The sequence below is a fragment of the Ambystoma mexicanum genome, chromosome 8, assembly GCF_040938575.1.
Source record: "Ambystoma mexicanum isolate Mex_15411 chromosome 8, UKY_AmexF1_1, whole genome shotgun sequence".
Taxonomy (NCBI): Eukaryota; Metazoa; Chordata; class Amphibia; order Caudata; family Ambystomatidae; genus Ambystoma; species Ambystoma mexicanum.
The window spans coordinates 306,741,425-306,753,433 of NC_090929.1; the positions used below are offsets into that span (position 1 = coordinate 306,741,425).

The 12,009-nt window shown below is 46.2% G+C and overlaps 1 protein-coding gene across 1 annotated transcript in view; it reads right to left on the minus strand.

Annotated features, from left to right (window-relative positions):
* NELFB (negative elongation factor complex member B) overlaps window positions 1-12,009 on the minus strand; it is a 411,812-nt gene that overhangs the window by 197,825 nt on the left and 201,978 nt on the right. Inside the window, exons 8-10 of the mRNA XM_069609721.1 lie at window positions 3,491-3,586; window positions 3,156-3,298; window positions 2,920-3,026 (exon numbers count right to left, since the gene is read on the minus strand). Of these exons, the coding sequence (XP_069465822.1) occupies window positions 2,920-3,026; window positions 3,156-3,298; window positions 3,491-3,586 (346 nt within the window). The remainder of the gene's footprint in view (window positions 1-2,919; window positions 3,027-3,155; window positions 3,299-3,490; window positions 3,587-12,009) is intronic.

Consider the following 12,009-nt stretch of genomic DNA (forward strand, 5'->3'; position numbering starts at 1 on the left):
AGCACATCACAGCTCCCTTGCTCTATCCAAACTTTTTCGTACTAACGCGCCCTTACACCCGCCCTGGTCTTTCAGATCCGCCTGAGCACCAGGGGACCACTGCGGTGGTGATAGTGCGCGGTATAAAAACATTCACATTAACATATACTTTTTAGAATGGCAGAACATATCTAAGGTAAGTAATAACTTTTTGTAACTATTCACTCAGAGTTTAAAGTTATCAACTAACTAATTTTCAAGTAAGTAAACTTTTCAACACTTGTTTTACTTTTCAAGGCAGACCCCTTAAAGTATCCAGCCCTTCCCAATTCTAGTGCACGAGTTCAGAGGCGAAGCGGGAACCTAGTGTCTAGGAGCCAGCTGTACGCAAGGCGAGATAGGGCTCAGTTGCAGGAAAAGTCCAGAGTTCCAGAGGAAGACTGTTCAAACAAGTAGGTACTCTACTTTCAAAGTTAGCTGAGGGTCCAGGGACTTCAGAGAAGGTACCCTAGGAGGATTCCAGCAGTGGGCCTCGGTGAACTGGACAAGAGACCTCCCAATCACAGAAACATCCCAAAAGTAAACAGGCATCACAAGAAACTTAAGTAAATACCCAAGCCAGCACAGTATATCAGCACAGAAGAAGATTTTGCAGCAGGACGACTTCAGGATCTGCAGCCAAAAGCCCAGGCGCTGCATTCCTTGTCAGAAGGACAGAAGAGAGGACCTGGATGGGCATCTTCAGCAGGGGTCGACACAGAAGGCTTCAGGCAAGGGTTTCTTCACAGATGGATGCTGCTCTGTGGATTTGGCGCTTTTTCAGGAGGACAGAAGAAGACAGATTATCGCTGGTCGGATTCTCGTCATTTGCAGGTCCTGTACTCTGGTGAGGGGACTTTTCAGATGTGATTCACGTCTCTGGAGGTCCAGCAGGATGCCCACAAAGTTTACCATGCACCGCACATTGGCTCGAGGTCCCAGGGAATTTGGGTAATGCAGCCCCGTAAGGTTGCAGCACGATGTGGGATGGCTCAAAATACAAGTCTTCTTGAGTCTAGTGCGTCTCACAAGGCACGGGGTTGTTGTTTTCTGAGTCTTCAGGTCGACTGGAAGAAAGGGTAACAGCAGGCTGTGGTTACACAGCAGGCTCGTCTCAGCCATGATTTCTTCATCATCCTTCAGTTCCAGTGGTCAACTACCTCTTCAGCTTCTGGGATCAGACCTTTATGCAGGAACCCAGACAATCAAACAGACATGCAACATTCAAATTTGGGGGTGGGGGGCGTTTGCAGTCCTTTCAGGACAGCTAGCTGCCCAGTTTAAACTGGGCTCTCACAGGCAGGCTGGAAGACAAAGGGCTGCACAGTTTTGGACTCCTCCCTCGCTTGCTGCCTTGACAGAGACTCTGGAGCCTGGGCGGGGAATCCACAGGATTTGTGCCGAAGATAAAAAGGACACAAAGTAATTTCCTGCCCTGGATGTCAGAAAAAGGAACACTGGAATGGCGAAAAAAAGAACACAGGGCCATTTTGGTAAAAATGTGCACCCGAGGTGTGGAAACTTGAGCAATACTTGTGTAACAAAAGAAGTTCAGGAGAGTATGACCGGTATCACTGTATCTCCAAAAGATCTCTATACGTATTCTAATCAGGCTTTTATATGCTCATAATAGAAGCAGATCAATAAAATATTTGAAGCAAATGCAGATTTAGCTCCTAAACTAAACTGAGCAGGAACTAACACAGAGTCCTAGAACCAAGCTAGACTGTACTCGGTGACAAAATAATACACCGCTCATCCATGTAAGCCTGGCTATAGAGTTCACTTCTGGTCAGATTTCAGAATAAGAAGCATGTTTAAACATAACATGAAGGGTAAATGATTCAAGTCCAACAGCCATGTTAGGCTCATGATCATGCTTAATTGTTTTTCATTATGGAGTTAACAGGTCGCCTTATGCCATCATTAAGCAAATGTACACCTAAGCAGTGCAACAAGACAGTGGATGCATCTGGATGACATATGTTTCCCTGAGTCAGTTCGTATGCTTAAGGAGATAATACAACAACAAAATCAAGTGGATTAGAGGATTATAGAGGTGTCCATGATGAGGCTAGTTAGTAGTAACCATTTTGATGTGCAATTAGTAATGCAACTGTGCAAAAGCAGGGGTTGCAGGGAGGGGAGGGAGACAAGTGCCGTCAGGGCAGAGTACAGCTATTCCGAGGAAGGCTTAGTTAAGCTGGGTTGTGGAGGGTGAGGAGAATTGGAGGAGAGGCTCCCTGTCTGGCTTTGAGAAATTAAGTGTGATAAATACAAGTAGCAGAATCCTTAGAGACACTATAGTCAATTAACCTGCTACACCTGAAAAGGAAATGAAGACATGCCTGAAAAGGTATAGAAACACAGCCTCCCTGAAGATTGATGGAGTCATGAAAACATGCGTTTGGAGAAGTCAATGCAGGAAAACTTGACTGGCAACAGAGTGCGTGCCTTGTCACTAATTCTTAACTATTATCTTCCCGAAATTAAGGTCAAGTGGATGTTCACTGGTAGGTTGGTACTCGCAAATCAGATTCATCCCACCTCAGTGGTTGCCTGACACAGGTAATGCAGGTAAACAACTTGTATAAGTACACCTGGGAAGCAAGCATCCATCTCAAGCCCTTTCTTGAGAACTTATGTACCAAATACAGCTCGCATCATATACAGTTTGATCTACCAGAGGTGCACAAGGCAAACACAGATTGGGACTTGTGTAGGAGTAACCATAGGTCATACATAACAGAGTTTTCTGTTGATTAATACAAACTAAGACAATGGAGCACCACAAACTCTTTGAGTATAGAATCTCAAAACCCAGCCAGTGTTCCACAGATTCTCAAATAAACATACATAACAGTTAATGCAAGAAAACTGTGTAGGAGAACCTGAACGAACCAAGAGCAGGCAGGAGTCGAAGTAGGGCATTTCTGTTCCGCTGCTTTGTGATGTGGAGCACGTAGTACAGGCAGACTTCGCAGGCAACTCTGTTCCCCTGGAGGAACCTGTTATAGCAACATGCAGGGTTTACCAATTCATTTAAAATATGCATCATGCAGACAGTAACAATTTCTCTCCACAGAATTTGTAAATTTACATTAATACACCAGAATGTCAATAAGCATTGAGCATACCTGCTAAAGGCATCTGGGACAGTGCTTGGGTATGTAATAGTCGACTTTTCTTCTGTTGGTAACTTTTGGTCAACATTATAGGTGTAGTCATCTACCACAAAGGATTGAAGAAGTGGCAGAAACCTTGTGATCAGCTCTGGTTCCTACAGTTCAAGACAGACATCAGTATAGTGTTATGAACATTTACTCAATCACTTATCTTGGTGTGAAATGGACATCGACCCAGCCCCTTTAATCTAACATCCTGGTATTAAGAGCTGGTCTTGCAATATTGCCAGCTTTTGACATTATGCAGAGTTTATAAAACTCAATGTTACCTTCTAAGGGAAACCTACCAGTTTAGGCTCTCTGAATATCTGGCTGTCAATCATGTCCCAGGCTCCATGTCCCAAAGACAGCATCCTTACTAATAGCAGCAAGTCAGGGCTTTCCTGCCAAACAGCAAAACACATGTTCAAACAATTAACAAGGATGAAAACAAATTACTCTGCAACACATTATTCAGACCTAAACTTCATCACTTTCCAAATATTTTAATCACCACTACACCATGTCCCCTCTTTTCCAAACACCACAATGTCGGATAACCAATATTGTTGTCATTTCAAATTGATCTCAACGCAAGTACCTTCAAATTCTTCTACTATCTTCAAGAGTGAACCTGTATGTCAGTCTCCAAGTTACACTTCCCTACCATTCTCTCTGCCGACAAACCTCACCAACATTAATTTCCTGCCCATTCCCTCCCATAGAAACACCCTCAATCTCATCTTTCCTCTGCAACTTCAGAAGGTCCTATGCCCACCCTACCGCACAACCTTCTTCGCATTGCAACCCTCTTCCCCCATTTCCCACTGCCACCCTATCTTCAATCGACCAGCTTCTCAGACAATTCATCATCCACATAACAATCAGAGCTCCTTCCCCAACCCCAAAAATGACATGCTTCATTTCTATGTCCAGATGAAAACTGTTTTCCCAGTTGGATACCGCTATGCCTGAATCACATCAAGATTCACTCTCTGGCAACTCAATTTCATCAGGCGCACCCTTGAAGGACTCAGACATCACTTCGCTAAGTATTGAGATTAATGCAAACTATCTTCTCTGTATTTTCACTCTCTGTACCCTCAGATCTCAACACTGGATTGTTTCTGCCATTCTCAAAGCAAACCCTACATCCACTCTCACGTCTCCAAACAATAAAAGGGATGTAGACCAGAACTACTTGCTGCCTATTCCTTTTAGGTTGCAGACTCAATATTGGGGCAAACCTGCCACCTCTTGGTGCCAATCAAAAATACACGGGGCATTGAACCAAAAGCGTGCACACCAAATATGGGAGTGGTATCCCAACAATATTTCATTGCTTCAAAGAAGGGCTTGGCTGCATTTACTCAGCACACTCTGTATCGAGGCAACAGTCCTGGGGCCCCATAAATAAAGAAATCAGCTTTAACACTGCCACAAAGCAGATATTGCTTAATGCAAGGTAACACAGAAGTAAGGTCATACAAAGAGGCTGTGAACATTTGCTGGTATATACATATGTTGGGGCTACTGTCATTCTGCATCTCCTTAACTGAGGGTCCTCCATCTACTTCCAACATACTATCCTAGACTACCTCCTGAATGAGTCAGCACGATCTTGTGCACAAGGATTTCTTTTCTACACCTTCTTTTCTGTTAGCTGGCTCTTTCTTCAACTCCTCCTGAACCACCTTATGTTCTGCCACATGCTCATAGCTCCACCGCTCTGCATCTCTCTCCAATCAGACGTAGAATGAGCCGGCTTATCTCTCATTAACTCCTTAAGACTTTTGGTTCTCTCGCTTCCTTCTCCTTTCGTCTCTCTGATGAATGCATAAATTGCCCTCTGTCCCCTCTGGGTTTTGGACTTTATTTTTCACAGCCAGGCTTAATCCAAAGCCTAATCTAATGTGGTTCTGGTTCATGAGCTCTGGGTTGAATCCATTTTAACTTGTTGGGTCCTTTTTCCTTCTGAATTTCACAAAATGGAGGTGGTCTGTTTGCCTGGAATTCTGAGGGGTCACGCGAATATTCGCACTTGCATACACAAAAAGGGAAAGGGGTAGTCATCTCTCTATATCCCAGGACAGGGAGCTATAGTCAGCCTGAAAAACAGTTCTGACTGGCATACTCAGGCCTGTCTGGGATAATGTGTATTATGCTTTGTTTGAGAGTCCTTCATGCGTGCATGGGTGTAAAGATGGATAGTCAGTATCAGTCCTGTGTCGACAGATTGATAGGCCATCCTATTCCGGTGAACGGAGAAAGACACTACTGTCTAGCCAAACTCTCATGGTAGTGTGACTGAGCAGCCAATCTTAGACATGGGAGCCTGCGAGTGGTTGTTGGGTAACGTTTTCATATCAATGAGTAATCTTCCTGACCTGTGTCAACCACAGAACATTTTTCTTTGACTAGGCAACTATTTTACCTTGTCCCTAGGTGAAGGGGAATCTTTTTTCCCTCTCACCTTGTCCTGTACTCTTCATGGGTGACCTTTCTACGTCTCTCCATAGTGTATGGTTGAACATATAGTTTCCTACAAATTTTGGGCTCCCCTGTTAATTTCTCTTATGTACTTGGGTGAACTACAGTCCCCAAGTAGCAAAGAGGGATGTTCTTCTCCCTTTACATTTAATATAGTGAGCCAGCAGACCAAACCTTGGAATGCTGGGGGATACAATGTATCCCCTTTCTTATTTACCTGGTAAGACATGCATTACTTACCGTAAAAGCATTTCTGATGATTGTATCTGCTTAGATTCACATGCTGTGCATATAATCCAGATTCCAGTGGTCACCGCAGAGTATTGCATCTTGTCTTTCGAGAAACGAAAGGGGACGTCAACATGGGCGTGCCTGTAACACTATCCCTAACGTGAGGTGCAGTGTACCCAAAATCCCTCACGCGTCGAGATCCCTCCGATTGTATTTTTTCTGCTGTGAGGGAGCTTATGACTATCGTGAGTGAGTACAGAAAAGCTAGAAAGTAGTAAGACATCTATGTTCCTTCCATCCGAGCGGGGAGGAAGGGTGGGCGCATGTGAATCTAAGCAGATACAATCATCAAAAATGCTTTTACGGTAAGTAATGTATGTCTTCTGATGCTCGTTTATCTGCTTAGAATCACATGCTGTGCATAGACTAGCGAGCAGTACCCGGAGTTGGTGGTGGGATGTGAGAAGGAACAGTAGAGAAAAGATGCCTTAGTACTGCTTGTCCCACCTGAGAATCAGACCTAGAATGAGTGTCTAGGCAATAGTGTTTTGAAAAGGTGTGTACAGAACTCCAGGTTGCCGCTTTGCGATTGGACTCTAGGCGAACATTTCCAATGAATGCTATGGAAGCCCCAGTGCCTCGAGTAGAATGTGCTCTAGGCTTGAAGGGCAGTTCTCTCTAGCAAGAGAGAAACAGAGTGTGATGCATTTGACAATCCATTCAGAGACAGTAGATTTGGAGACAGGGTCTCGCTCTCTACCTGCTGCCAATGAAACAAAAAACTGATTGGTTTTTCTTAGTGGTCGAGTTCTTTCCATGTAAAACATGACTGCTCTGCGTACATCCAGTGTGTGCAGGCTTTTTTCTCCCATGTTTGAGGGGTTCTGAAAGAACATTCGTAGTTCTATGGATTGGTTCACATGGAACTTTGAAATGAATTTAGGCACAAACCTAGGGTGAGTGTACAGAACCACCTTATCTCTGAACTGTTACAAAGTGGTCTAGAACAGCGCACTTGTAGTTCACCGACTCTCCTAAAGGAAGTAATGGCTATTAAAAAGGCAGTTTTGTAGGTGAGATCTTTAGACTTGCTTTATGCATAGGCTTGAAAGTAGACCCCATTAAGTCTAGTCAACACTGCGTTTAGGTCCAATCTGGGAGCTGGGTTAGAAATGGGAGGGTGGATTCTTTTTACTCCCTCCATGAAAGTCTTAATAACAACTGGTATCTTCCACCACAACACCTTCTGTTGGGATGTAGTGTAGGCTGAAAGAGCAGCTAAGTGAACTTTAAGTGAGTTAAAGACTAGGCCTGAGTCAAGTAAATGAGTCAGGTACAAAACAATATGTATAGAAGAGCAGTCAATGGGGTTGATGCTCTTGGAGTTGCACCAGATGACAAAATGTTTCCACTTACTGGAATAGAAATATTGTGCGTTAGGTTTTCTTGCCTCCCTGAGTATGTCCATACATCTCTGAGGGAGTTGCAGGTGCCCAAACTATGACCTCAGGAGCCAGGCCGCTAAGTTCAATGTCTGCGGGCATGGGTGAAGTGTCTCTCCCTTGTCTTGTGACAACATGTTGTACGGGCAAGGCAGTTTCATTGGAGGAGATGAACCAGGATTGGCGGGCCCACATGGGGGCCACCAATATCATTGTGACTGGTCCCTGGTGCATCTTGTGCACTATCTTGTTGAGTAGGGGAGTCGAGGGAAAAGCGTAAACAAATTTCCCAGACCATGTTATCCAGAGTCCGTTCCCCTTGGAACGGTTCTGGGGGTACCTGGAGGTGTAATCTTGGCATTGAGCGTTCTCCAGGGTTGCGAACAAGTCGATCTCTGGGAAGCCCCATTCAGCAAAAACGTTGGAGATGATGTCTTTGTGTAATCGCCATTCGTACTCCATGGGCAGTGGGAAATCTCTGCTGAGTACATGTACCAGAAGATGGAGTTCCCCTGGAACATGTTGTGACAACAGGAACACGTGTTTGAGAGCCCACTTCCAAATGTTCTAGCACAGTTTGGACAGCCCTGGAGAGTGAGTGCCCCCTTGTTTGTTCAGATAGTACATGGCCGTGGTGCTGTCTGTGAGGATCAGGACCGTCTTTCCCTACAGTTGTGTCTGGAAAGCTTTCAGTGCTTTGAATACTGCTAATAGTTCCTACAGGTTTAAGTGGTTCTATGCTATGTCTGACGACCAAACTCTGTGCACTGTCTGTTGAAGCAGGTAAGCTCCCCACCCTGTGAGAGATGCGTCTGTAGTTAGAGTGGCCTCCACTGCGGGGGTGGTGAAGGATTTCCCCTTCAAGAGGTTCTCCCTCAACCACCACCGTAGCGAGAGAACGAGGGCTGGTGAGACAACCACTAGATCGTCTCATTGTCCGCTGGCCTGACACCACTGGAGTTTAGCCACTGCTGCATTGGACGCAACCGCACGTGAGGAACCAAATAAATGCATGACGCAATCATTCCCAACAGTCGCATAGCTTTGCCTACCATCACCTCTCGACAGGCTACATATTGAGGGATTTGAAACCGGATGTTTTGGACCCTCTCATTGGAGGGGAAGACGAGGCTGTCGTTTGTTCGAATTAGAGCCATTAGGAACTGTTTAACCTGGCTGAGGTCTAGGCTGGATTTCTTCTCATTGATAGAGAATCCTAGATTGAATAAAAGATCTATAGTTCTTTGGGTATTTGACAGGCAGGTTTCGTAGGAATCACCTGTTATGAGCCAGTCGTCAAGGTAAGGATAAACTGGGACAGATTGCCTGCGCAGGTGTGCTGCAGCCACTGCCAGTACCTTTGTAAATACCCTTGGTGCAGAAGTTATGCCGAAGGGTACTTTGAACTGATAGTGCTTGTCTTGAATCATGAATCTCAAGTATTTTCTGTGCGCAGGCAACATAGAAATTTGAAAGTATGCATCTTTCATGTCCAATGTTGCCATGTAATCCCCCTGTGTGAGCAGAGGAATTATCTCTTGCAGAGTGACCATACAAAAGTTTTGGGGCTTCACAAATTTGTTTGCTGGGCGCAGATCTAGTACAGAGTGCATGGTGAGATCCTTTTACATTTACATGTAGAAGAAGTACGACCTCTATGGCGCCCTTTTCCTGCAGGGTCTCGACTTCTTGTAGCAGGTTTTGCAGCTGTTCTGCTGTCAGGCGTCTTGCTCGTGGTGGTCTGAACTGTGAGGTTCAGTACTCGTGGGCGACGGTCTTTAATTATTCCCTCCCATGCTCGAAGAAACGATGTTAGCCGGCCCCCGGCCGGGGATGCAGGGGAGGGGACCCGGAACTGCGGGTCATTTCTGGCCGGAGGCCGGGGAGACTTGAGGGGTAGAGCTTTGGCCCCTTCCTTTACCACATTGTTGCTGTCATGATCTCTGCTTCCAAAAGGTCAGGGTTTTCCGAACTCCCTTGGAAGCAGATCCATAACCCAGGTTCCGAGTGCCAACCAGTCCCAATTGGGACCTTTTGGACCCAGTCCTGGCGCCAGTGGCACCAGGCTCATAAATATGCCCAGTCCCAGCGCTGGAAGCGCCAGGCTCATAATGCTTGGGTGGACTTACCTGCAGCAGACCATGCTGCTTACTTGCCTGCCAGTTGAGCCTCTGATCCTCTTCTGTTTGGAACTACTTTTCCTGTTGGGTGGGGCAGGAGCCACTCCCTAGATTCAGAACACTGGAACTCTTCTGGAAAGCAGGAACTCTTTTCTTACCTAGGCGTGGCTGTGGAAGGAGACACCTAAGCACTACAGGAGGCTATTTAAACCACACCCGATGGATGAATCTTGCTTTGCGTTATTCTGCATCCTCTGCAGCAGAACGCTCATCGTGTCTTCTGCATCTGATCCTGGGCCTAAGGAAAAAGGCTTACCATCCTGAATCCAGTCTTCAGCAACACCTATAAAGACAAGAAAGAACAGGTTAGCATTACGGTCTTCAGTGACAGCTCTTCACTTACCTGGTCCATTGGCTGTCACCAACGCCTCGCGCTGCATTCCGGCATCTGAAAGACAAAGGTTTACCTACTCTTCGTGCGCTCCGGAGGTCTTCACACTGCATTCCGGCATCTGAAAGACAAAAGCTTACCAACTCTTTGCACGCTCCGGAGGCCTTCGGCGCTGCAGCCCGCATCTGAAAGACAAAACAAGGTGCGTTTAAAGACATTGGGGAACTTTAATAGTCACGTGCCATTACTCCTTTCCACATCTAACCCAGTGGGTATTCCGGCACCCTGCAGCCGCTCCGAACTTGTACCTGCAAAATAAAAAGACAGTTAGAGCGCATCGTGAAGCAGGCAACAAGCGCTTACTTACGTGCTTCCAGGCGCTGCTATTCATCACACGGGCTCCATCTTCAACTCACTTCAGCCCGTCATCCGCCATCGCCGGAACCCTGCAAAACAAGAAACATCATTACTAAAGACTTTAAAGACATTAGAATTACTCGAAACTTACCGTTCGTGCAGTAAACGACGGACAGCAGTCCTCTGAAGTCAAGAGGCCTGCTCCCCTTATCCAGTGAAGAAACTGGTTACAGCACCTTGCCCCGAGGCAGATGGAGAGCACGGCGTTCACTTACCTAAGGTGAGAGCGTTAACCTTTGGGGTTCTACAGGAGAAGAGAAAGGGAAGAAGAGAGACATTCAATAACCTAGTTCCTTAATCCCATATTTTCTATCTGCAGACATCTTACCCTTCAAGTCAGACATACAGTGCACAGAGGTCCAGCCCAAAGAGCCAGCCGTGTGTTACACATCACCTTTGCAGATACGGTATACGCCCAGTCAAGACCGGCGCCTCTACGGGAATCAGGTGAGCGTTACAGTTGCCCCCTTGTGGGATATGGGTTGTTGTAATTACTGGTTGTTTGGGGAAGAGGACCAGTATTTCCCCGAGCTGTATTGATTTTGAGGGAATCCTTGCCCACGAAAGGAACGTCTATTCCCGCTCCCCCTTCTTTGTGAAGGTCTCTGGGTGATCTGATCCAGAGCCTTAAGGGTGTCAAGCTCCTGAATAAATTAGTATCCTCCAATGGTTTATTTATAAGTGAAGCTTGTGTCTCTGGCTTGAACCCAGAGTTTCTTAGCCCTGCATGCCTTTTCAGGAGGGTACCTTGAGCCAAAGACTTTCCGGCCGTTTCTGCTGCATACAAAGTATTTTTTAACATACTTTGGTTAACTTGCCTGCCCTCTGTCACTGTTGAGAGCAGACAGGCTCGCAGTGGCTCAGGGACTTCTTGAAGGCCTTCCTCAGCTTGGCCCATTGAGCATCAGCATAGCTGGCTAACAATGTTGTATTGTTGGCAATGCGAGTGGAGTAAGCCGCCGGCGCAGTGATCCTTTTCCCCAAAGCGTAAAGTCCCTTACATTCCTTGTCAGGGGGTGCCTCCCCAGTGGATAGGGGAACCCCTGCTCTTTTCCTGGTAGTTATAACAACGAATGAATCTGGAGTAGAATGACCCCTAATGTAGAGGGGGGGTCAGATGGTGAGGGCCGAAAAAGCTTCTCTACCCTCGGATTCAATGCTCTAGTAAGTGCAGTTGTTAATAAAGAAGGGACCAACCTCGTTTTAATTGAATTTAGTAGAGGAATAGTTTGGCTGGCAGGAGGTTTTTCTTTCAAAATGTCCTCCACAAAATCAGCCTCTGGAACGGCTTCCTGAGTAGCAATGTTAAAGTGTTCTGCAGCTTTCCTCAATAGGAATTGAAAGCCATTTGATCGTCTACCGGGGAGGCCTGCCTAGTGGGGATGGTTGGAGGGGAGTCCAGGCACAAGGCATCAGGTTCTGGATTTGGAGTAGGTGACTGCCAAGGGCGAGAATCAATTGAGTCTGGGTCTACTCCCTGAACCCCCAACCCTCAGTGGGGTCTAAATGGACCTCCTCAGAGTCAATAAAGGGATCTTAATTTTGAGCCTCCTCCTCAGTGAGGTCATAAATGTATTCCTCCTCTTCCTCATCTTGAGTTGGGTCAAAGACCCTCTGCAGTTTACCCATAGGGAGAGGGGGTGGGGGGGTTCCTCCCTAGACCTCTTGGGTGTGGACTTCTCAAGAGAGTTCCACAAATCTCTCTAGCCTGTCCATACATCCTTCAAATTTTTCTC